This window comes from Nyctereutes procyonoides, unplaced genomic scaffold (assembly GCF_905146905.1).
Source record: "Nyctereutes procyonoides isolate TBG_1078 unplaced genomic scaffold, NYPRO_anot_genome, whole genome shotgun sequence".
NCBI lineage: Eukaryota > Metazoa > Chordata > Mammalia > Carnivora > Canidae > Nyctereutes > Nyctereutes procyonoides.
This window is the reverse complement of record NW_026575146.1, coordinates 14,781,375-14,808,408: the sequence shown is the minus strand read 5'-3', so window position 1 is coordinate 14,808,408 and position 27,034 is coordinate 14,781,375. Positions and strand designations below refer to the sequence as shown.

The 27,034-nt window shown below is 45.8% G+C and overlaps 1 protein-coding gene across 1 annotated transcript in view; it reads right to left on the bottom strand.

Moving 5' to 3' along the window:
- Nucleotides 1–27,034, bottom strand: part of FNDC1 (fibronectin type III domain containing 1) — a 101,146-nt gene that overhangs the window by 39,685 nt on the left and 34,427 nt on the right. Inside the window, exons 5-11 of the mRNA XM_055310754.1 lie at nt 17,228–17,434; nt 11,716–11,814; nt 10,045–10,162; nt 7,994–8,181; nt 7,149–7,256; nt 4,185–4,373; nt 52–2,742 (exon numbers count right to left, since the gene is read on the bottom strand). Coding sequence (XP_055166729.1) covers nt 52–2,742; nt 4,185–4,373; nt 7,149–7,256; nt 7,994–8,181; nt 10,045–10,162; nt 11,716–11,814; nt 17,228–17,434 — 3,600 coding nt within the window. The remainder of the gene's footprint in view (nt 1–51; nt 2,743–4,184; nt 4,374–7,148; nt 7,257–7,993; nt 8,182–10,044; nt 10,163–11,715; nt 11,815–17,227; nt 17,435–27,034) is intronic.

Genomic DNA, 27,034 nt, shown 5'->3' with positions numbered 1-27,034 from the left:
GCTATGAACACTACTACTGAGAACCGCAGAGAGAGTTCAAAACGAAATTACCTTGTCTGGTGGGGGATCTGGCAGGCTGGCGCGAGAGAGGGTTCCGGAATCTCGAGTTCATCATGCGCTGGCGCAAGGACAGCATAGGGGTGGTGGAGGCGAGGACGGGAGGGGCGCGGGTGGTGTACCGCACCCGGGCCGGGGTGCCCACGGTGGGGCTTGGCGTGGCAGGGCCGCGGTGGGGGTGTCTGGGCGGGGCGAGTGGGGCTCTCGGGGAGCTGCCAGGAGGGGGCGGAGGGGCGCGCTTCTCCTCCTGGGGGGGGCTCACCCTGGGAGGCGCGAGCACAAGGGCAGGGTCGGTCTTGTCCTTAGCGATGTTCCCATCCACATATTTGCTGCCCCTGGGGCTGGAGGAGGGCCACTTTGGAACAGAGGAAGACAGGGGGTCCCCGTCCTTTCCTCCTTTAAAAAACATCGTGCCTTCACCCTCCTCCTCTGCCGAGACCGACTGCTGAGATTTGGCGGTCAGGGGCTCCTTTTTGGACGGCGCGCCCTGGGAGGCGCGCTCGCTCTTGCCGGCAGCCTGGGGCCCGGCTCGGCCCGGGACCCGGGGGCGGGCAAGGGGGTGCGGGCGGGGGCCGCCGGGCCTCAGCAGGGAGCCCGGGGGTCTGCGGAGGTGACTGTCGCCCGCGCCCCCCGCGGGAGCCTCCGGCTGCCGGTGCTTGGGAAGGGACAGGGTGGGATCCCTGGTCCGGGCCGGGTGTGCGGGCTCCCGGGCGCCTCGGGCCTCTGCTTCGGCGCTGTCGTGGTGCTTTCCGACAGATCTGGCCTCTGGGTCCTCGTCCTGACTGTGGGGAGACGTGGGGAGCACCCCTCGGGAGCTCGCCGCGTGGGGGGACTCACTGCCCCTGGCTGCGTAGGGGTCGGAGAAGGAGGCGCTGTCCTGCGCCCGGGGGTGGGGACGCGCAGCCTGGGGCAGCTCGGGCTTGGGTTTGGACAGCGGGTGCCCCACGTCCTTGCTCTGGGGGCCGCGGGGCTGCGGCTGCGATGCGGAGACCGCGGGGGAAGGTGGCCCTTCGGGAGCGGCGGCCCCGGCACCCAGGCCCTGGCCGGGGGCCGTCCTCTTGGGCACGCCGGGCCTGGGGTGGTGCTGGGACCGCGTCGCCGGCCGCCTAGCGGGGGCCAGGTGCGCCTTAGGGTAGCCGCCCTCCGCACCCACTTCTGTGCTCTGCTGGACGTCCAGCGCCTTGGAGGGCAGGGGCTTGCCCTGAGGATGCGCACCTGCCACAGGCCTCGCGGATTTGGGGTTCTCCGCCAAGGGCTCCTTCTGCTGAAGGCTCGCCCCTCTCTGTGGGCCTTTCCTTAGGTGGTCCACGGCCAGGGAGGCAGGCTGCCTGGAGGAGGAAGACACGTGGTCGTTTCCCACGGTGGCAGGAAGTGGCTTCTCATCTTCTGCTTCGCTCTCTGCAGCGACCTCGTGAGAATTCACCCTCGAGTGAACTCGGGGGGACACAGTGGATGGCGGGGAGCTGGAGGGATGCAACCGGGGTCCTCGGCCGCTGCCAAACCGGCTTGGATATCTCGTGTGGGCAGCAAAGGGCTTGTTTCTGAACAAATTGAAATGTCCAGAGACAGGCGACCCTGCGGGCAGCCGCGCCCGAGAGGTGGGGGCGGTGGCCTCAGCCTGCCTGCCTCTATCTTCCGTATCATTGTCACCATCGCCATCAGAGGCATCCTCTCCCTCAGAGCCCTGTGTCCTAGAGGAGAGACCAGAAGACGAGGAAGACCTGGACTGTGATGGCACGTTGGACTTGGCGGCTGCGGCGCCGTAACCATCCTTCCAGCCCCTTGACAGTGGAGCCCCGCGGTGTGGTTCGGTGGGTGGCAGCCGAGATGACCCTCCCTGGGGCGGAGAAAGTCTCGAGGGTGGGACTGAAGCACCCGAATTGTCCTCCCTGTCCCCCAAATGGGGTGCTCTCCGCGCGGGCAAGGCTGGTTTTGTGCCGTGGTGCACGGGGCTTCTGTCCCGCAGGGCGCTGGAGGTGGCCTGGCCGCTGGGCCACAGGGCCGGCCGGGCGTGGGAGGTGCTCTTGGGAGGCAGCCTCTGGGAGGCGGCGTCCTTGGGGTCCCGGGAGCCCGCAGCTGGCTCCTCCTCCTCTTGGCCCACCGAGTCATTGTCAGTGGAGCTGGGGGGCAGGTTGGTGGAGGGCCCCGCTGAAGGGCGGCGAGGGCTGCCTTCCATGCGTATGTGGGGTACAGACGAGGCTGGGGCTGAAGGGGACACTCCTGGCCGAGGGTAAGAAGCCAGAGACGAGCTGCCCCTGTCGATGCCCTCCTTTCGGGGCAGCCCGGGTGTCTGCACCCTCACTGGGGTCCTCCCAGGAGCAAGGACCGAGGGTACAGATCTACTTGGCAGCCTCTGCTGTGGCTTCTGGTCTTGGGTCTCTGAGGGCAATGTTGGTGGGTCGCCCAGGGAATCCCGCTCCTCCTCATCGGTGATTTCTGTTGACTGCAGATCCAAACCTTCAGTCTTCTTGGGGTGAATCTGGGGTTTTCTGGGCACCCCACTGTTGGCCAGTATTTTGTTCTTCAAGTCAAGAAGAGGGTTCTTGACATTTCTGCCTCGGGGAGAAACAGGCAAACGAGTGTGTTTCGAGGAAGTGGGAGCTTTGGGAGAAGTCTCTGGCTTTTCAGATTTCCAGTTATCCTCTGGATGGGTCTTCTGCTGCACATCGGACTCACTAGAACTGGCTATAATAAATTTTAAAGATTTTAGCCGTCAAAAAAAAAAAAAAAAGAAAGGAAGAAAGAAAGAAAGCTGTGCAACATCAGGTGAGTATTTAAGAGGGCAGTGTGGAGGCATTTGTAATTAGTCATTATAATTAATAACTTCTCATTCTTTAGACATTGAACACATTTTCCAAATTACGGCAATCTTTTAAAGATCTTTTTTGCTTTAAGTAATGATACAGTCCCAGGAGATGTGTATTAGATTTCTATTAATGTAATCAGGTTATTTCACAGCTTATTATTTGCAGGAATTTTTCAAAGGAGTACTTTAAAGTGACCCATTGATTTTGTAAATGCAAAAATCTTATGTAGAATTTTCTTAATGTAACTGTCAGGATACTACAGATGTCTTAAGCCACTCTTAGCCATGTAGGGAAGAAATACACATAAGTTTGCTATAAAATGATGAATGTTGAATGAGCTATACTTAAAAATAAATGGGGATGTGTTGTGTGTGATTTGCAAGTGACAGGGGAGCAACAAATACATAATTTTGGGGGCATTACAAAGAGTTCTCTCTTGCCCCTAACATGTCTGTACTTGTTTCCTCCTTCTTACTTAAAATTCCTTTAATAAAGTATACATTTGTAATCCCAAAATAAAGCTTAAGATTAAAAAGACTCCTGGGGTAGGCAGAGCATTATATTACATGTGCTCTATAATTTATCCTTTCCTGAGAGCAAGATTGAACCAGGGATGCTGTAAGAAGAGGGGAATTTATATGGCAGTGGAGGACCCAGAGGGAGCAAACCTCATCTATTCCAGTTTTTCCAGCACAGAACTGTATAATGTTGTGGTATACTGTGGATCCTCACAGCACACGGTTAAGGAGACAGCTACCAATATCTGATGTAAATATGGGGAAGCAGAAAAGGAAATACAGTCCAAAATACCGTGCTCCAATTTGGGAACTTATTAACCTGCTCAATCTTGATAGTTATCTTGATAATATATATATATATTATAAATGAGTTATAAATGAGGTAACTGGAGTTCTGACTAAAGCTGCACTCCAAAATAATGGAATATAAATGAAAAATCTTAAGTGCTTTCTAGAAATTGAAAAGAGCTAACAATTAAAAATGTCATGTATATTATTACACCTGTAAAAATGTCCTTTCCCTGTCAGCATAAGCCCCAAATTACTCAGTGATATAAGATTAATCACATAATTGATACATTCATGTTACTGTAATACTGTAATAGTAATTCATGTGATAAGCAATCAATAATATTTTAGTCTCCAGGAAGACTAATTTCTAATGGGACAACAAAAATATTTTAGAACTCAACAGGCAACTTTAGCCCAAAAAATCATCAACAGAGTATGATTCAAAGTAACACACCACAATTAGCGGTAATGAAGAGAGACAGAGAAAGAGCCACAAACACATGATGCTTACTTGTTGGTATAGCGACAATGAAGGCTTTGGAGTGAGGCCCCAGTCCTCTCCTGTTTGCCGCCCGGATTTTGAAAAGATAGCGTTCCCCAGGCTGCAGACCATCCACTAGGGCAGAAGTAGTCTCTCCAGGATAGGTGAGGGACTTTGCTCCAAATGGTTTGAGAGCCGGGGCGTATGAAAGAATGTATTCTGAAATGATTTGGCAGACGGTTGGAAGGAGGAAAGTGAACACAGTCCTGTGTCCAGCAGACAGACTGTATGGGCAGGATGAATTAGAACGTGCATTACTAAAATTAATACTCTAGCAATGCACGCCAAGTCAGCAGCTGGAGCATAGAGACACGGTGGAAGGTGAACTAACATTCGTTCAGGCTACCAGACAGGGCCACGGAGGGAACCCGCTGGCAACTTTCCATTTTCAGCAAATTAAACATATGGAGCCCAGGAGGCCAGTCTTCATACAACGTACCAAGACTATTTACACTGCGTCAGGAGTTTTTCTTCATTGTGCTTATTTACTAATTTACTATGTCAGCATTACTATAGCCCAAGTAGAAGAAGCTGCAGCAGATTTAACTGATGATGGTTGGAACTGAATCTGGAGAGCTGCCAACTCTTTAGGACTCTCAGTGTATCGATCTGGGCTATTTTTCTTTGCACGTTAAGCCAGATAGATCTCATATTTGGGGTGTAATTTCACTTCCACAGGAATTACAATCCTGGCTTAATATACATAGGTCAGGATATTTCACAGTATTTAAAACTGTGAGGAAAACTTGCTGGTTCATAGATTGATGGGATGTCTAACATTTCCATCTTGAATCAGTGATATTTACAAACATGTAATGCCCTTGAACTTTGAAAATCAGAGCAAATTCAGCCCAAGGAACTAATATAGCTCCAGGTTTCTATGGAAATACTGCAACTTAAGGAAGTCATATTTTAAAACAGCATTTCCACCCTCGACTAAAAACCGTCATGTCTGTTTTTCTCTCAATGAACTCAAGACTTACAAAACTTATCAAATTAATGTGGGTAGGGACTAACCATGAAAAAGAATTTGAATCACAGAAAAGCCAAGCAACTGTCATATTGTCTATGTTGTATGGAGAGGAGCACAGAAGACCTTTTCTCTTCCCTGAGATCTAATCTTTAATAAGCACATTAATTAAAAAACTTCAACCAAAAATGCTTTTGCAGCATTTGTCTTTAAAAAAAAAAAAACAACCACATTCTTTTCTCTTTGAAAATGAACAAACTAGTCATTTATGATGGTCAAAACTAAGAATTAAAAGAACCCACTGTCCATAAAATTTTGCAATACAAACTTTTTATGAATTCAATTCATCTGGAAAAAATGTAACCATGTCAAACTATATTCTTCTATTATGTTTTATATTTGTCATATATATAAATTCCCCAGTGGGGAATTCAATTATGAATTTGCAATCCCACTACCATCCCTTTATGAAAACTGCCTGAGCAGGGTTATGATACATGAGTTCTTTTGGACACAAAAACTCAGTAGCTATTATTATTTCTGAAAATATTTCATTGACTACCAGGGAGGTTCATTCGCCAAGGAGTTATAAATATAAACTAAGATGTGGGAGAGGGAAAGAAAGCAAATAAGTAGCATGATAATAAAGTCATAAAAGGAGGAACAATTGACTTTTTTATAACTAACAAAAGTCGTCAGCCAAAAATGTCTTTATGCAATTTTCAGAATCCTTGCCAGCATCACGACAAACTGTCATAAAAAAAGGATGATTAAAGGGGCCAACTAAATATGTCTTGTCTTCATTTGCTTCTGATTTATTCCACTGGAAAAAAAATGAGTAAGAACAGTACAATATATTCTTTAAAAACTGCAAAGTGAGAAAGCACTAAGTTTAGAAACTACTACTCTACAACTGCCTTCTTTAACTTCCATTGTCCTATGGAAAGACATCCTTACAGGTCCTCAAAGATCATTTACAGTCGAATACAAGAGAACCTGTTAGTTTTTTCAGTTAAGAAATTCTCAGGGCACCTGAGTGGCTCAGCCCCTTTAAGCATCTGCCTTCGGCTCAGGTCATGATCGCAGGGTCCTGGGATAGAGCCCCACATCAGGCTCCCTGCTCAGCAGGAAGTCTGTTTCTCCTCTCCCTCTCCCCCTGCTGGTGCTCTCTCTCTCTCTCTCTCTCAAATAAATAAATAAAATCTTTAACATATCCTTAGAGTACATCTGTATAGTCAATGTCAGGTGAAATCCTCCAGATAGCCTTCTAAAATGTCTCTGAAAAGACTTCTGGAAGGTTTTTGAATGTTTTTACACTAAAAAGAAGTAATCTGTGTTTTTATTTCATATTCTCAACAATTTTTAAATTTAAGAATAGCTATATTTTATTCTATTTTAATTCCTTTTCATCTTTGATCTTTTTTTAATTTTAAAGTCATTATTTTTCTTAACCAAAAAATATTAATTAAAAAGGCTGTCAAATAAGAAAAAAATCAATTTTTTTATTTCATTACTTGGTTTTTCAAACCCATTTTTATTATATCTATGGTCTCATTCAAGACATTTGTCATTCCACAGGGTTCCCGCTTATTCCCATGTTCCACGATCATATTGGTACAGTGAAAAGACCCATAGCATGCAACACTACGTTGTTCCTTGTATGTGTAAATGTTATGATGTCACATCCATACAATTAAAAACACCCCTCCTGAGAGCAGTACTGAAATCGCTGGGATAGGCTTTTCATCTTCATGACAACCTGGATCTTACTGACAGTGAGAACCCAGCATGAAGTACCCTTGTCCATTGGGTTAGCGTCCCATATACGTATGTTGCTTCCCTATTGATCTTCCAGTCACCAAGCCTGCTATTAGAACGTTGGTTATCAGAGTCAACATACACATCTCTATTTGGGGTATGTCACTCTTGTGTGCACCTGACACCTTAAATAATGAAGTTCCTACCTTTCACTTTTCCCTCGGTCTCGGGCAGTGCATCCCAAGCTACAGTGACAGCTGTAGGTTTGCCACTGACTGGCCAGACATTTAAGTTTTCAGGAGCTGTTGTCGGAGCTGCAAAAGGACAAGGACCCAAGGTTTAAACATGCCTTTACAGATATTCTGAAAGTAAGTGACAGATGATTCCTACATATATATTTTTCACTGAAGCACTACTGTGTTCATTTTTATTACACATGACAGAAAGCTCTACACTCTCATTACTCCTTATGCAAGATAGTGATTTATGTCAGTGCTACTGACTCACGTAGCAAGTTTAGACACATCTAGGGCAATGCTTTTAGAAATTCAAAATTTCTTTCATTGCTGAATAATGAAATACATAAAGAAGATTAAAATCTAGTTCAAACTTCTTTTTAATAAAGCTTTTAAAGACATTGTTTAAGAGAAAATAATTGATACAGAGCAAAATTCTCCCCCAGAATCAAACAGAAGCTCAGCCTTAGGAAAGAAGAGTACCCCCTACCCTCCGGAACCATGCATTACCCAGGGACACGCATGCATATAGCAGTGATTTATGATTATGCTATCCTGGGATGTAATGTGCTCCACATATCAGAATAACATGCTAATGAATATGGCCAGTAAAGGATAAAACATGGACCCAAGGTAATAGTTCCTGAACTTCTTTGCATTAGTACGTAGAAATAAGTCCCAGAATTAGGGTCAACATTACTTTAAAAAATCTCTCTGCTGGCTTTTTATCACCATTGGCTTCTTAAACTATCTTTAAATCTTATTTTCAGAGTAATTCTCAGTTTGAAAATCCAAAGGCCATTTTAAATACAGACCAGATTCTGGTGTTCTCTGGAAGACAGACGTACTCCATTTGCCATCTCTTTCACCCTGTGAAATACGGACTGCAAATTCGTACATAGTGTCTGGAATCAGGTTCTCCACCAGCACACGTCTGTTGGAGGTCTGCTTGTGATCCCACCTTGCCAATTCCCCCTTTTCTCGATAGCGCACAGTGTACTGTCTACAAGAAAATGCAAGGCAACAATGTACCCAGTTGATCACTTTTCTGGAACTGAACACTAGGCTCCTTGCTATTTTTTCCTTTCCCATGAATAATGAATTCTGGAGGTAAGTAGAGAAATTAAAGAGAAGAAAAATCTAAGTTTTTGACTATGTAATTAAGTTAAAGAATTTACTCTCAAGTTCCAGGAAAGATGTTTCAAGTAGGCTAGGAGAGATGGAACTTACTGTGTCTTACTGCACATGAGATCAAGTGGAAATTGAGAAGGGAAGGGACAGAAGGGGGACAGCTTTGACCAGGCAAGTGCCTTCTGAGGGATATGTGTGTATGTGTGTGTATGTATGTGGTGTGAAAAAGCAATAGCAAGAACTGAAGCTGGCCCAAGGTATCTTGGCTCTCAGGAAAAAGAAAGATAAGATAAATTTCATGCCAAAGCAGGCATGTTTTCTATAGGTTCAGAAGGAAAGGCAACATATGGTTTTGAGTAAACTTATTAGCGTTGGAAGAAGCAAAAATGTGTAACAAACAGAGCAGGATAGAGGAGTTTACCAAAGAAACTATACTGTGTGATTGTCAGGGAGAGAAACAGTGGGAACAAACTTGGTAATAACAATCCCAGACATAAGACATCTACCACACTCTAAGAGTTGCAAATGACATTTATTGTATTCCTTTCCCTAGAAATTTTCTTTGCAGCCACTTGGCAGTAGAAAGTATTTGAAACATTAACAAGGTGATATTTAATAAGTCAAGATAAGACTTTAGTTGCAGACACAGCCCAGCCCGCCAGTTAACACAAGAGTCCTGCTAAGAAAACTCAAGCCCTCTTTTGTTTTCATCAAGATTTTGGGAATCAAAGTCCAGTGGTAATCAGGAAAAAACAGCTAGGAAGAGAATCACTATGAGCTTCCTGAGGTCTTTCAAAAGAAGGAGATGTCTTTTTTTTTTTTTCGTTACTAACAGACAGTGACAGAAACTATATCTAATACAAATAATGGTATATATGTAAAATACATATATAATATCAACATTCCATTCCATTCATCTTTTTAAGGGACATTCACTTTTCCTGGTTGTAGATAGGTTCAAAAGTTAATACATAGTGCCCCGGTGGCCACCAAATCTTTGGCTTTCTCTTGGTAATATAAACTATTCAATCATTTAACACATAAAATTTTGATGGCTATAATAATCTACTGCTAACAAGGAATGGTGTTTTCCAGTGGCTTTTTTAAACGCAAAAATTATCTTAACCTTATGATTAGTTTTTCTTCTACTGTTATTGCAAATCAGTATAAAAATCTGAATGGCATAAACTCATGGCTTGAGGACAAAATAGTGTCTTTTGCTGTGCACGACTGAGCTGGACATAAAGCAATTCAGGCTTTGAAGGATGTCTGAAGAACTATGGTGTGGAAGGCATTCGACAAATGTCCACCTCTCTACATAAAAATCCTTCCTACCGCCATCCTTCCTGGATAAGAGGAGGAAAGGTAAGATTCCTTCTAAGATGAGGCCATATCTTGTGCACACAAATAGATTGTTTTGAGGCAAAACAAAACACAAATGGAAGAAACAGAATCTAGGGAATTTCCAGACACAAGATAAAACTCTGAGCAAGTGAGAGGCAAGGTTCTGCTGTGTGTGTTACACACGAGGCCCTGGTAGTATCTGATCCGCAGAAAATATGTGACCACACCTGAGATTAGCCAGCTTGTCATAGAATAGTCTGCCCTTCAGCTACAGAAGAGGCCAACATTCAGATATATCAAGAGATACAGTCATTCAAATAAACACATGTCTCTTCAGGGTCAGAAAAACCACATCTCTCATACTTAAAGACAAAGAAATAAGGGAAAGTACCTTGATGCGACAACTTTCTTCTGTTTTTCCAAAACAGGATCCACCCAGGCTACAAGCACAGATTGGGATGACATGACCCGGACATTGATGTCTTCAGGCACGTCTAGCTCATCCTCTTCTGAAATAACAATGGGACACATTAAAGACTACTCTGCCCTGAGTTCCTCTGGCCTCCAGAGTTTATTATTCATGCTGTATAATTTTTAAATTGCTTATACTTAAGGTAGATAAAATGAAATGCATAGAAAGCTAAGCAATTGTTTGATTGGTCAATGCAGAAAAACCAAAATCTCCATTCTTGTTTTTCTTACCCATAGTCTAAGAAATGGGCAGTTTACTTGAAAAGCTGACCAATTCAGCTGACATAAAGAACAGTGCAGAAGGGATGCTTTGCCTTGGTCCAAGATACTCCAAGTGACTCAGTGTTTTCTTAACACATACTGTAAGCTTCTGGGAAATAATACAATCTTTACAGGAAGCAAAAGTTTTGAGGGGATAAAAGGTCACGTCATGGCATTTCCTTAGCGATCATGGCATGAAATGAGGTTCTGGTTCAAACAAATGCACAAATCACATTGGGTTCAATATCCTTACATTTTAGAAAATGCGGTTCCAAGACAGATTGCAAGTTACACTGAGGCATAAAAGAGAACTCAGTTTGCCAATTTCCAAGAGAATACCTCGTACTCACAAAGCCTACAGTTCCTGTCCAATCTCTACCATAAATGAAGACTTACAGGCTTTGATTTTGCATTTTAGTCTCTTGGGGATATTGTTTGTTGTGTTTTTTCTTTTCTGGCCTCAGGGACCACGTTTCAAAAGGATATGACTTTTGCTACAAGTTGGGCGGGGGGGGGGGTGTAGAAATAGCCTGTTAGAAAAGCAGTCACTTCTACTACAGCAGTGAACAATGAAAAATGAAAATGCAGCATCATGCATTTGAGATTTTTGTCACACAACGTAAGCAACTATAATCATTATAAATGTAAAATGATAATATAGAAATATACATAATAATTTAATGCCTGCTCTGTCCTATAAAACTGTAATCACAAATACATTGTGAATTCATGAAAATAACCACACTGCAGGTTGTCTCTTTAAATTGAGGCATAAGATCCAGAATAGGTATGTGTAATTTATTAAGATGTGAGTGATATAAAAAAAAATCTGTGAATGGATGGAGGAAAAAAACATCCCTTAGTAAATGACCAATGATCAGGCTATGAGCAAACCTCACTACATTTTTCTCACTCTTCTCAAGGTTATGTTTGGGAGATTTTAGCTAAAATGAAGTATGAGTGTAGAACTTGCACACTGCTTCCTCCACACTTCTCTTATTTCTCTCTGCTTAGGGTCTGCCACCAGGGCAACTGATGTGTGGGTTACGCTGTGATTTTAAATGGAGCAAAGGTTTGGCTGCACCTATTGCAGCAAATCTGCTGCAAAGGAAAGCCATTCAAGATTATAAAGAGAAATATACTTCTTCGGGAGCACACTCTCATCTCTGAGTAAAAAAGAAACACACTCGTATCCAAGATGTGGCCAAGCCCTGGGGTTTCCTTCATACTCAATGAAATCCATGTAGTTCTCACTCAGGCAGCATCATTTGGAAACAACAATGCATCCACACAGACCATGACATGAGCAGATGCGTCCTTGAAAACATACCTGAAATCTTCCGTTTCGTTAGGGCAGCCCTGTAGACAGGCTGACTCTGGCCCTGTGAGTTCATGGACTGCAGGGAGACCACATACACCGACTCCGAGGCTGTGGAGCAACCGGCAAGGGATGAGGCTCTGCACTTGGCTTTCCAGAACGCACACCCTCACTCTCTGCATACCCCCTCCCTTCCCATCTTGTCCTTCTGGGGTATTCCAACTTCTTCAGAACAATTAAAGATGAGACCAAGAAAATTAGAAAGTAGGCTCACTGTTATGTAAGAAAATGCAGAAGTAATTATTACTTATAATTTTTTTAAGATTTTATTTATTTTAGAGAGAGAGAGAGCAGGAGGGGAGGGGCAAAGCAAGAGGGAAAGAGTCTCAAGCAGACTCTGTGCTGAGTGTGAAGCCCGACACGGGGCTCGATACCAGGACCCTGGGATCACGACCTGAGCTGAAACCAAGAGTCAGTCACTCAACTAACTGTACCACCCAGGCACCCTTATTACCTGTAATTCTTAGGAAAGGGGTCCTATCTCAATATCAAAGAAAGATGAGCCATGTTTTAAAAATAAAATAATAATGTATTTGCCCACAGAATTCCCCCAATTTCTTTTTACCTCCAAAATAGAGAAGAGAGGTCACTCAGTTTTTTATCTGTCATCAAAAAGAAGAGAGCGAGACAAGAACAGTGAGTATATAGGTTAGCAGTCCAGAGAGGATCCTAGGCCCTTAGAAACTGAAATCCTCAGAACTGAGCCTCCAAAGATTTGCTAAGAGCAAATGTAAGAGTTTAAGCATGTCCTTTATTTCTGGATTGTTCTTTCAGTTAATTCCCTCCATTCTGCTCCCCAAATCATACACTGGGCCCACTAGTATCCAAATGAATATAAACTTGAAAACTATATTTCGAAAAAAAAATTACAATGATGAAATAGAACTTGAAACTTTCAAGTTACCACAGAATCTTAAAATCTGGGATCCAGATAAGACTTGGATTAAATTCCAATTTGACCTTCTTATTTTGTAGGTAAGGACATTAAGACATGAGAAACTTGATTGATTTGCACACGGGCATGCCCTAAGAAGGACCCATAATCTTCTCTGAATCCAGAGTAGCTAATGCTTAACTCCAGGCTCTATTGACTGAGCTTTCTGCAGCAGCCTTAATCAGTTCAAGAATAAAAATGAGGCGATATGACATATTTCTTTATTTTTATTTAATTAATTAATTTTTTTGAGATAGAGTGAGCACAAGGAGGGAGGGTTAGGGGGAGAGAGAAAGAATCTTAAGCAGGGTCCACACTCAACAGGGAGCCCGACAGGGGCCTCGATCTCACAACCCTGAGATCATGACCTGAGTGGGCTCAGTCAAGAGTCAGGGTCTGACTGAGCCACCCAGGTGCCCCAATATGATATATTTCTAGTGCAGATGACAACACCATCAGGTAATACCTAAGCAAATGAGCACTGGTAACATCATAAGCAAATGAGCATCAGGTAACACTGAGATGGTAATGAGAGCTTACAACACTGGAGGTCTTCCTTTAGGCATTGCAAACCTTCACAGTAATGGGAAAATAAACCTTTTGTTTTTACAAACAACATGTCAACTAAACATAAAAGGAGACAGGTGTTCAAAAACCTCACATGGAGAAACTTATTTATGTAAACTGCTGTGACCAGTCACATTTCAGGGGAAGGGGATAATATCTGACAACCTTTGAACATCCTCTATCTCTACACACTCACACACACACACACACACACACACACACACCAGGTGAAACTCATGCTGTGATGAGTAACTTAATATTTAGGCTAAGGCTCTGATGTCTTATTCTACTATCAAATTTTAAAATGTATGTTTTATAAAGGGGAAAAATCAAGTTTGTAACACTTGGATTCAGAGAGCATCGAACTAAACTTCCAAAAAGGGGAGTCCCCTCAGGTCAATTTCTTGGTGCCATTAACAAAGGAATCAGCCAAAGTTCAGCAAAGAACTCTGCCTCTAAACTTGTGATCCAGGAACATGTATAAAGAAACTTAAAAAGCAATGGCCCATCATTTATCAAGAGCCACCAAAAAAGGACTAATTTCCCACTGTTGAGGTTTTTACATATTTCTGATGTATTTCTTAAAGTTCCTAGATTGTTTTAACACCCAAATTCTTGATTTGTGAGCTCTCCACTGTAAACTTGGCCCAAGATTATCATGAAGAAAGAGTAAACCACAACAGTTCACATATCTGGGTCTGATCTCTTGGCTATGTTGAGTGTGTCCCATCAGCTCCTCATTTAGTTCCTACAAAAGCCCCATGAGGAAGCTACTCTTATGGTCTCCTTTTCAGAGAAGAGAAACCAGGCTCAGGGCGATGAGATGACCTACTCATGGTCATGGACTAGGTGGCAGGGCCAGTCTGACCCCCAGGTTTTGCTACAGTGGGTGAAAGGGGAGGAGGGCCCAGAGCCAAGTGCTGGCTGTGGAGCAACCATCTCTTTTCACAGTAATAATGAAGACTCACCGGAATAACAACACACTGCATTCTGGGCCCCTGATTATTGTTGGTAGTCTGGAAATAATATTTCCAAAATGAGCCCGGCATCACCAGCCCAGCGCTCCCCGAGACCCCAGGTACCACGGCCACTCTTTGCTGCCAGTGTATTGGCTCACTTCCCCAAGTTCAAGTGTATGACTCAGCAGAAACTCTGGACTTCAGACTGTTGTAACTTCCGGAAGGTCCCCCAACTCATGCGTTCTTTCTTTATTACTCTTCAGCTCCCATACGAGTTCCGGTGCTTGCCATGTCCTCTGGCCTTCGGGTTCTATGGCCACCCGTGCTCGCCTGGATGGGACTTGGCCCTGGGTACCCACCACAGCACTTCCTGCCTCCCAGGCCTGTTCTATTGCCTCTGCTCTCACGACACACTCTGTGGTTTGTCTCTGTGGGGAACTGCTGGGACCCTAGTTCCCCCCGAGGGGCCTGACACAGAAGATGTTCAATCACATATGCTTCATGAATGACTGAGAGAGTAGGATTTTTGCTGACAGGATCTTGGGTCCACCTTTCTCCAAGCTTCCCTGGCCTACGTAAGATAAAATGAAGACCCTGGCCTCCTATGACACAGCAGGTCCACTGTGACGTCATCCCCAGAATTCCCTGCATCCTCCCCACTATGATGGAGCCCAGAATCCAGGGATATTTCTTCCTCCTCATGGCTCGGAGATCATTCACTATGGCAAGTCCAACATTTTCTTGTTTGGTGAAAATTCAAAAGCCAACATGTTGTCATGTTGACAAAAGAAGCCGTGTCCATCAGGCTGGGACTGGAGCCCAGCCCTGACCTCAGTTTCCACATGGGCTCAAGTTCAAGGAGCAAACAAATCCTCCTGCTTCCTTCAGGTGAGCCAGGGGTCACTACTGAGCCAATGAAGAGACAGCAGAACCAGTCAGATGAGGAACTTGTCTGCTCTGAACAAGATTTTGCCACATGGCATCTAATGAAATGCTCAGAACAATGAAAACCTCCCCCTGAAAACATGCTCCCCTACAGTATCAGGAATGCAGAAAGAGTGACTCTCCTCTTCTGCTGATATTCTGGGTAGAATTTGGCCCAAGTCACCAAAACAGAGCCTCCAACACACATTCAGGGCAAGGGGTAAGCTTGGGAGTGAATGACCCAGGAGTCCCCAGATGACTGGCCCTCTGGCTCTAGGTCTTGCTGCTAATACTGAAGCCTCACAAAGCATGTGCAGCTCTGATGTCTCCACTTTCTTCTGCAATCCCATGTGGCTTCCAGTGCACTGGAGCAGAAAGGTGGCTAGTCTTCTTTGGGAAGTCTGGAGTGTGAATTTGGAGATGGCTTGGATGCTACACCCAGCAGAACACCCAGCAGACTTGTCCAAGGGTCTTCAGCAGCTGGCTGAACAGACAGCAGAATAGGATGATGACTTCTGGGCCAGAAAGGGAATCCAGCCTGGCCTTCCACTAGTGTCTCCAACAATAATATTGCCCCTGATCAGCAACTGCTATGCAGCCCAAGGGGCCAGCCTTGGGAGTCCTGAGAAACTCAGAGCTGCTTGTCCAAATTCCAGAATCTGTGGTCATGCCTTGAGAGAATGGATTGTGTTCTTGGAGCACCTGAGGCACCTGGGGCAGCAGGCCATCTTCCCACAGGCAGCCCCGTTTCCACCACCACCTTTCTCACCAGGCTGTCTCCTGAGCCCCGAACTGCCATTCTTTGGTGCTGCGAGCCAGGAACCCTCACTCTGGGTTCTCCTCTCCCTCCCTTCTCGCATTTCTCTAGTCTCCCCAGTCTCATTTCCCACCACTTGCCTGTCCCTTGTCGTGTCTGACAGAAGACTTAGGTAGGTGCCACGGGCACCAATGCCTTGTCATGGGTGACTCTGTTCACAACACAAACCTTCAGCTCTGTGCCCTTCTGGGCTCCTTTGCCCGGAGCCGGTCCTCCTTCCCACCTCCAGCCCACCTCACCAATGCTGGAAGCTGAGCGAGGCCTGGCTAACACAAGTGAAGAGACCACCAGATCACCAGATCCCACTGGAGTCTTCTGGGAGGACCCAATAAATCACCCCTCCTTCCTTGCCACATATTGATCCACTTAGGAAGTGCCTGAAGACTAAGCAGTGTGGCCAACATATTTATTACTGGTATGATCTATGTTGGAGAACATGCAGCAAGTGTGCTTTCTAGTATGAGCCCCAGAACTACGCAGACTCTGCTGCCCAGCAGCCCTGGGCCCTATGTGACTTAGGCCCAGAGGAGCTGAGCAGATCGTGTGCTCTCTGCAGCCTGGCTTCCCCCAGGAGGAGGACCCATAGAGGTACAACCTCGCACCTCCCACCAAACTCATCAGGTAAGTAAGGGGACATGAGGAGAGGGGGAGAAAACCAGGAGTTTGCAGCATCGCCTCACTCAGACCATGGCCTGCGCCACTGTCCAAGCCTATCAGTGAGTACGAGCAGCAAAGGTCAGGCCTTGCACTGAGCTAGAACCATATGCATCATCTCTTCACGTCCCAGCAGACATGGCCAATGCTTCCTTCACCACAAAGGGTTTGCAAAAAAGGAGGAAGGCAGGCCTGATGTGCAGGCTCCAGCAGCTGCCATCACATCTCATCTTGAAAGGACCCAAGGTCCAGTGTCCTGGGATCTAATACAAAGCTTGAAAGAACAAGACGGTGAAAGCAGAGGCAAGATGAGAAAAGCATTAGCTTCCCTCCCACATCCAGAGAAACGGCCCAACTCAAGGAACTGTTCTAACGGGTCAGGCAGCAGTTTCTGGGCACTGGGAGGGAGGCCTGGTCCTGCCACTGAAGGTTGAAAGGATGGAGGCACAGATGGAGGACACAGCAAAGAGTACAGTCGTGAGTAATCGTCAGACCTGGAAAACGAACACAGCACCTCAAATACAATTGTCTGTCACAAACGGGCTTCTAAGTATTGGCATGATGGCAAACGTCAGCAAAACATCGGATACCAATTAACGTGAAACTCACCCAGCTTTTTAATTTCGTGTGTCCGCTCATCCCTTGTCAGTGGGACATAATTCATCTTGCGGCCACTTTCCCCGTAGCCCAGAAGGAAACCCCGCGATCTGCGTGGACTCTTGGCTCCCGACAGGCGCGGTGCCTTCCACGCAATGGACAGCCGGTCGTCTGAGGATCGGACACGGACACGCAAGGGCTTGTTGGGCACTTCCTTTTCTTAAAGAGGACATGACACAGACATTATTAAACAGTATACCCCTCAGAGTGAGCCACTGAGTATATACAGTCTGTCCGAAGACTGAGCTACAGCAATTAGCAGTTGGGCCCAAGACTGCCGGGTTTTGATAATCAATTCTAATAGGAACACTTCTCCCCCAAGGGTATCGACACTCCACACACGTGTCCCTCCCCACATTTCAGACTCAAGAACTTAAAGCAAAAACATGCCATTGTGAGGCTGCCAGCCAGAAATCTTGGATGTTTTATAACATTCTTTCTCATCCATTTTGCCTTCTTAAGGCCAAAATTATATATTCTCTGGTGAGAGCGAAAGGTCAGTGTAAAAATAGAGCAAATACACTTCTGGGCTCTTTATAACGGTCCTCCAGGAAGCTTTCCACTCTAAGGTTCAAAAAAGACAGGCTTTCCTTGTCTTTACAGTAAATCGCTAAGAGCTAAATACTAACTGGTTTTTGCTTTTTATCTCAATTTCTCTTACATGGCTGTTTTTGCCCCTCCAGACAAATGATGCTGTCATCCCCAGTCTCTGCTCTTTCCTTCTTGTGAAATCAACGTCTAGAAATTTTCTTGCTAAATGATAATCTCAAGAAACGCCCTGATTGCTAACTTTTTCAAAGCAATGCATTCTGGTGGCCAACGCTTAGTGGTTAAAGTCTTGCTTTTATATCAGTTAAAGAGCTGATAAGTTTGGGAACAAGGGCAGGAGGGTCCCGTGATGACCACACTGCCCGGACCACACTCCAGCCCTACATGAGGGATACAGGGAGGCTAATAAGCATCTCTCCAGTTCCAGAAGCCAAGTTCTTCCCAGGTGTTGTTCTTCAACCATCTACATTGGCCCCATCATCAATTCCAACCTAATGTTTTAGACTGGAAACTTCCCAGCTAAGCAAAGACATAAAAACAAAATCTATTGTCATGAGTTAGTACAAGCTTCAATAACACAATAAATCAATCGCCATTAGAGATGCTTATTCTGAAAAGTCAGACACATGACTCCCTTGTCTTGAGTCTCATCAAAAAGAATATCCTTTTGTACATTAGCTGGAGTTACCTACTCAATTATAGGGCACTCCTATTCCTAAAGGAATACCACATATGGTATTCAATAGAATCTTCTCCAATACAAAAAGTAGTTATTAAGAATTTTTGGTTTTTTGATCCAATAGTGCAAAGGATGAAGTACATGAAACTTGCCCTTGCAGCCTGGTGGTGTGAGTGTAACCACTTGCCCTGGGGTTTTACTAAACTGATCTTGGTTTTGTTCCAGGTTAAGAGGTAGGCTCTCAATTTCAAAGAATAGCCTCTATAAAAATTAGGGACCACCAAGTGATTATAGAAATGATAAATATGCTCACTTATATAGTCCAAAAGAAAATAATTTGCCAAACGTGTTCAGTATTGTTAGCCCAACTCATTAATGGCACAGCATCAATGAACTGTATGAGGTCCTATATTAATCCTACAACCTGGTTATCCGTATGAGTTCCCAATGGGACTCTCTTACTTCATACCCTTAACAATGTGATGCCCCATGGTTCTACAAAGATCCAGGCTGCCAAAACTTATTAAGTGCTTGGACTATCCACAGGTGACTGTGCCACGCAGGTGGACACGAAATTTCCTTCATCAGCATGGGTCACTGATGAACAGACCTTGTGTGGGGCCTGAGGGAGAAGAATTTTTTTAAATACTGGGGAAAATGTCTTATAAAAGCCACGTATGAAAAGCAAAATCTGAATAATGAGCAGCATGCTTAGTCTCATTTATCAACAATGACGTTTTAGTTTGTTTTTAAAGTTAGCAGATTTCCAAAGGACATTCATCAAAGCAAAACACATAACCAAGTTTACTTTCTCAGGAATAGTGTTTGTGTCATTTTCAGATTTGTGCGAAAGTCATGAAACAGACTTGACATGAGCCATGAGTGAGGGCATAGAAGTCAAGAGAAAATTTCATAGGAAGCAAAAACCTCTCTTCATTCTGTCTTCACAGCTTCCAAGTCATGTTTCCCTCTGTGTGCTCCAATACAAACTGTCACCACACACAAAAAAATGTAGTTTTAAAAGAAGACACTCTCATGAGTCATTACACAGAGTCTCTGAGGGTGAACCACCTGAGGTTGGGATTTGATTTCACGGGGTGCCCAGCTTTGGGCAAAGGTCAGTATTATGTTTTTAAAAAGTTTACAAAGTGAAAATGATCTCTGCCAACAACATAGGATGTTCTTTTTCTTCTATAAAAAGCTCATACCTCCTTGAAGGAACCTCTCACTGATAAATGATGCCTGCTCAAGCTGCCACAGGCCATTTGCACTGCTTGTTTTTTGGGCAGAAATGGCAGGGTTACCACCCAACCATGGTTGCCACAGTCTATTTCCTGAGGGGCAGCAACAAACAGGACACATGTCTATGGTGCTGTTACCAACTTGACTGCCCTCAGTGTTACCCCTCGCCCCATCTCTTGTCCTAAAGATGAGAGTGGCCTACGGCAACACTCACCACTGCAGAAAGCAACACACCAACATGGAAGTTCTGGGACGATCTTCAGCAAGATGGGCAAATGTACTGAACACACACACACACACACACACACACACACAGGTCTTAAAGGGGTCAGATCAAAAATAAATTTTTGAACAGAGAGGGTATTCTCTGCCCTGTGGCTCTGCTTCAGTCCTGGGACACTTCCAGCCACACACGCCACAGTGCAAAGTGTTCCTGGAGGGCGCACCATCACTGCTGGGCCTTGGGAACACGTCAGGTCTCTGCTCCACACAAATAACCCCTGACACTCAACAGTAAAGTCCTGACAAAACCATTATAAGGGAAAAGACCACTGGAAAAGTGACAGGGTCCCTGAGGAAGCAGGAAGGAGTAAGATTCCAAGGACAAGGAGTTCAGTCTCAGACGGCGCAAGTTTATTGCCTGAGGTCCCCGGCCCATGGCTCTGTCTTGACCCACGCCAGCCCCCCCCCCCAATGGCAGGGACAGTAGCTGCCCCCTCAAACTCTACAGGCTTTCACCCCAGGCTCCAAGCTGCTGTGTAGCCACTCCCATGCCAGGGCTGGAGAATGAAGCTAAGCCTACTGAGCAAGAAACTCAGGGGGGGAACAGGGCCGAGGCTAGCCCCGGCCACCAACCACACTGCCTGTCTTACAGAGCTTCACAGTTTGCCACAAGTCCTCACATAGTTAAATCATCCTTCCATCCTTCCAAGAACTTCCAGGTTAAGTAGGATACATGTCATAATCCCCAACAGAAAATTGAGGTTCAAAGAGATGAAGTCACTGACCCAAGGCCACAAAGCTACTAGGTGCCAGGTGGGGACCTGATTTCAAGCTCTGAGGGCCAGAGTTCCATCTTCGTCTGACTAGATGCCTTCCAGTTCTGCTCTTGCCCCACCCCGTGTGCCATCCCACCAACCACCTCTGCCAATGAAGGTGAAGCAGGTGCTGAACTGGATGAGCCCCTTACAGGGTGTGAGCATAATGCCTGGCAGAGTAGGCATTAAGTGTGTGTCTGTGTGTGTGTTTGTATGTGTTTAAATGGACCAGACAGTACACATAGCAGGTAGCAAATGAGTAAAAGAAGGCTTCTCGCCAAAGACTGTTCCCACACTACACAGAGGTCACCGACTCTGAAAACCAGAGTAAGGTGAAAATGCCCCCCTCGACAAAGCCCTTGTCTTTCAAATCTTGGTTTTAGAAAAGCCAACCGTAAGCCTTTTCCAAGTATTTTGAAAATTTCCTTTCTTTAATATTCTGAACTACGAACCATCAAATACCTTTTATGGATCTTTTATGGATCATCTGGTATTCTTCTTTTAAGCTGATGTACACATTTTAGAAAAACTATCCATATGGCGCAGATTCACCTGCCATGAAATGATTTCAGTGTTTTCTCTGAGTCGTATGCGATAGCTTCACGGAAGCCCTGTGAAATCTTTCTAATAAAGCTCTGTAAGTCTTTCATCTTGAAAACAGGAAGTCACAATTGCCATGCGTAATCACATTCACACCGACCAGTGCAGGGTGTATTTTAGACTTGGCAGGACACATTCCCTCCGTTGCTGTGTTTTACAACATAATCAGGTAGCTCTTACTCAGAACTGGCCGATCACAGAAGACCTACAGCAGTTAATTACACGTTGCCTACTTGGCGGGTCAGCTGGGTGCAACAATCACCACCTGGATTACAGCAGCCCTCAGAAAGCTAGGATTAGAACATCTCTCCCGGTCTGTACTGCCAGCTATGCAAATTGGCAAATATTCTGAAATTATATGGAATCAAAATTGGTTCTTTTCACATACACAAAAAAAAGAAATTAAAAAAAATCAACATGATGCTGTGCCCATCTGCAATCCAATGCTAACTGAATGTGGTTGCTTCTGCATTGAGCTTCCACAGGTACTGAAGTCCAAATCTGAGTCTAGGACTCCCTGGCTGTGTGACTTTGAGAACCTTCGCTGAAGCTCCATTTCCTCCTCTATGAAATATCTCTAGCATATTGAGTTTTATAATATAATCCACATAAAGCATTTAAAACTGTACCGGCATCCATTAAGCATAAATTAATTGCTAGATGTGTTTGTGGTTGTGATAATAATGAAACCCCTTATGTATTAGACTCACTGGATGGGTGGGCCGCCCTCTCCAGAACGTGAGCCATGGTCACACCACAGAGCTTACCTCGATGCCTTTCCCACAAGGGATGCTAAAAAAAAAAAAAAAAAAAAAGGTGTCTCAAAGAATCAGACATAAGCAGAAGAGATGCACTATTGTCAAAAACTCTTTATGTTGAAAACTGTCTCAAATATGAGGCGGTCTCATCCAGACCTCTTTTTCTACACCATAAACTGAAAGCACTGTTCTTCATCAACATCTAACAATCATCAATTGCTCTGAGCAAGTCCCTACTCTTTGTTGGCATAAGAGTGTCCATAGCCACTGCTGTCCTGTGACTATTTTCCTCCACCTGGTTTCACCTAATAGGACATTCTCATTTTCCAGCAGCTATCGCTTGATGCACGGCTCCACTGACCAATCTGACACACAACTTTACCACCCTCCCACCTTCACACAGACAGACAACCCTTATCCCCATTCCCGTGGCCTGAAAGGGCAGGCCTGTGTGCTTGCTGGCCTTCCATTCACCCATCCTCTGCCTCTGGCAGCTTCCCAACGATGCCCACACATCAGACCCCAAAGCAGGCAGGGACACTGGTTTGTACAGCAGGGAACAGTCCAGCCCTCGAGGCTAGACAGGTGGCCCTCACACTGCAGTATCCAACAGGGTCACCTGGAAGGCTTGTGAAAACATGTCCCAGTGCCCACCTCCATCAGGGCAGGTGGGAGTCCACAGCTGATGTGCACTTTTGATGAAGAAGCATGATAAGGAAGAGGACGGAGGGCAGGAAGAGGAGAGGGAGCGAGCATTAGAGGGTTCACCCTCTAATGAATTGTGGGCAGCCAGAACAGGACATGGGCTTTGCCATCCCTACTCGAAGCATGGATTCCTGGCCAGTGACATAGGCCCAAGCCTGACATTGAGTGACATCTGCCACGGGCTCCTTCCTGAGTGGGTTCTGACACATAATCTCCTGAGACACCTCTGAACGCTTCACAAAACCCTCCTTCCACACACTAACATTTGTAACACTTGCTCTGAAGGTTTTTTCTTTTCCAGGGAACATCCTTAATACTCTGACCACTTGGCTTTTGTGTGATATTTGGAGAGGCCCTGCTATTTAACAATAAGGAGAAAGGCTAACTCATTTCTTGATTTTAGAACAGTGTCTGTTGCCACATCACCAATCTTCATAAGTTATTGGGTCCCTACCAGGCAGAAGGCATTTGACAAACATCTTCAGCATCACCCAGTAACTTCCCGTTTACAGACAAAGAAAGTGAGGCCCAGGATGGCTAAGGGGGAATTCTGAAGCCAGATGGCAGGGGTGACAAGCCAGCCTGGAACTGCAGTCTCGTGGATCTGTAGCCCTGATTCTCCCTTTTCAGGCTTGGGAGAAGACAGAAGGTCTTAAAGGAAAAAAAAGAAAAGAAAGAAAAATAATCTTGATCTCCCCCAAGCTCACCAATGCAATTACTACTAATGTTACAGATTGTGGAAGCCCAAAGAGCCCCTTTTCTAAAATATCTAACACTAACTCTTAAAACAAAGAAGCCAACCTTAGTGCCTTTGGTCAAGCTTCTTCCTGCCCCCAGCCCCCGGACATGTCCAGTTCTTCACAGCTCTTCTCTCCTGCTCTCTGGGATCACGCAGTGATGTCCAGGTGTCACCAGATGAGGAACCACAGGGCATCCTACTCTGCATGGAGTCAAGAAAGGATGGTGTAATCATAGGCCAACCCCACAAGCTGGTGGTGCAAGGCTGCCAGCACTTTCGCCCTCACGCGTGACACTCAAAATCCAGGAGGACTGTCTCAGAAACAAAGCAAATACTTTAAGCCATCCTGGGACCACTCCGCGGAGGCCATTTGATTTTGTTTGGCTGGCTGTTTCACAAAATTGTGGAATCCCCTTATCACTTAGCAGAGCTCCTCAAACTCTTCATCAAAGGGACGGCGTCCTCCCAGGTTCTGAGAAGCCCAGCTCTTAAAGCCCTAAGAACCCTGGCACATCACCATCTTCAGTCTGGCATCCAAAGTGTCAATCAGGGGTGACTCTGACCCCAGCAGTGCTGTGAACATCAGTGAAAACTACTTCATGCCATGGATTCCACCACACAGGACCAGGGCTGCAAAATGCCAGGTCGCCCAGGACAGGACTCTGCACAAGTTGGCCATGAAGCCCTGCCACAGGCACGAGAATGAAGAGGTACAGCAACCATTTGCAGAGGGACACGTCCCTCAGTTCTTACAGATCCTAAGCCTCTTGAGGGGTGTCTCTCCCTACACTAAGTTGGTAATCTTACTGTGTAGACAGGGAGGGTCTGCTACCTTTTCGTGACGGTGGCTCATCTAGAAGCCAGAAGAATAATACCAGCAACCAATGTCCTCAGCCACTTGCGACAGGAGCCTGGGGGGAGCCCAGCCCCAGCCCAGCCCCACTGACCTAGCATGAGGGAATCAGGGAGCTTCTCCAGCTGTGGTCTCCTCCATTGGAGGTGGGCAGGTGCAATCACTGGAAGCATCTGCTCTCCATCCCTCTGGGGGTGGTGTCGTCATCTCCAGAAGCACTTCCTGAGGACCCATGAGAGTCACAGAAAGCAAAGGGAGCAACAGCCCTTTCCCGATGTCCTTAGTGGCTGAAATGCAGCCATCCGGCACTCCTTCACCTCACAGCATAACATAGGGACAGCCTCGCAGACTATGGAAGCCAACACGAAGGAGTGGGAAATAGTCTGAGGAAAATTATGTCTCAGTTCCAAGGTTCATTTGGTTTGGCTTGTTTGTTCTAGTCTAAAGCTCTTCTTCATTGTTTTCATTCCAGAGCAGGACAGTAAGTAACACACTAGGTTTTCTGGAAATGAAGGACTTGTTTCTGGTGAGTGGCTACTGAGTAATTCAGCTTCTTACTATGATCCAACATGCCCTTTGCAAATGGAAGACCCAATTATTATACATGAACAGCTGATGGGTTAAAAGGGAGAAAGCTTGCTTTCAGGACCAACATCTGCATTCGTGATCCCACATAAGGACCGTATCCCTCTTCCACAAGCTCACAAGGCCCATGCCTGCCCTCTTTTTCACTCAGACATGAAAAGAAAAGCCCATGATGGGGATGCAGTCAGACAGTGGCCACTGGTCCCAAGATAGTGACCTTGTGAGAAGCATTAGGTTTATCAACAAGCACTGGACGTGAAGGCAGAGTCGCCTTCACTCAGGGCCACACATGTAGGGGCGGCTCATCTCTCCAGCGTTCGCCACCCTCCCTGGTGTGGAGCAGCCACTCGGGGCTCTGAAGTGGGCACCTGCCCCACACCTGAGGAAAAGGCCTCACTCCTGTCACCAGCTTCCAAGCAGCTCACTGGTGATGGGAAAAATCTGTGAGCATGTACTCACATTCATCTGGGGGGAAGCACCCCAGAACGCCGCTGGGAGCCCCTCCAGTCAGCAACAGCTCCTGGTTTCCTGCCAGGGCATTTCTGTGGGGACTAGAGCCACTGAGGGCTTTGCTCCCACCCAAGAACATTCAGCTACAGGAGAAGTCACACAGCTCCAACAGCCTCCACAGCCTACTTTTTCCTTATTGAAGAATGGGCTGGGGCTCCTGGGTGGCTCAGTGGTTGAGCCAGAGCATGATCCCTGGGGTCCTGGGATCGAGTCCCACATCAGTCTCCCCACAGGGGAGCCCTCCCTCTGCCTGTGTCTTTCCCTCTCTCTCTCTCTCTCTGTGTCTCTCATGAATGAATGAATGAATGAATGAATGAATGAATGAATGAAATCTTTATTTGTGTCTGTGTCTCTCATGAATAAATAAATAAAATATTTTTTTTTTAAAAAGAATGGGCTCGAAGGTTGGGGAAGTCTACACTCTAATGTGAGAGGTGACATTGAAGCAGGCACGCTGATAAGGATATGGGAGCCCCTGAGGAAGAAGGTGCAACCCCACAGCGGACAGATCATGCTGTGTACACATCTTGCCCCCACAGACAGCCGCCTGGAGGCATTCCAGTCCACAAATGTACCTGGTGTTATTCTAAGAATCAGAAGGCAAGAGTTAGGATCTTGATTAATGGCAGCACTATTTTGTGGCCAACACGTTGGCCGGCCCAGGACCACCCCCAGCAGCAACAGCTCGGCTAGACAAGGGTGACCGTGACCTTTTGTCACGCGGCTCTGTACCTCGCAGCATCCTAGCTCTGGCCACCGCTCACCTCCTCTGCCAGGGCACAGACACAGAGTGGAAGCAGTCTTCAATGCTTTTCTTCCTTTTCTTTCTTTCTTTCTTTCTTTCTTTCTTTCTTTCTTTCTTTCTTTCTTTCTTTCTTTCTTTCTTTCTTTCTCTTATTCATGAGAGACACAGAGAGAGGCAGAGACACAGGCAGAGGGAGAAGCAGGCTCCCTGCAGGGAGCCCAGCGTGGGACTCGATCCCAGGACCCTGGGATCACACCCTGAGCCAAAGGCAGATGCTCAACCACTGAGCCACCCAGGCATCCCCAATGCATTTCTGTGTAACAAACATTTATGGAGCACCTACTATGTGCTTGCCCCAGGCCATGGAGACACAGATGAGAAAATCAAAGCACCCTGCCCTTGAGGCACTCACCATCCGGGCTGTAAACCCAAAACTGATTTTTGCCCTGTAAACTGCATTTAATAAAACTCATGATTGCATGAGAGAGCTACTGAGAAAATCATGCCACAGACATTATTAATTCCCTGTTGGCCAGGATGTTAATTGAAACTAGCGTGTGAAAAGAGGACCATCTGATTATAATTAATTTAAAAACTCTGAATTGGGGTACACTTTAAGCACAAGTCTGGCACACAGCAGCCCCATGGCCTGGCTCCAGCAATATCTGACAGAGCCGCGGAGGCAGCAGCTCCGTGTGTGATTTGCCCACTGGTGGGCTACACTAGCAGCTTTTACCCAGAATGACAACGACATATG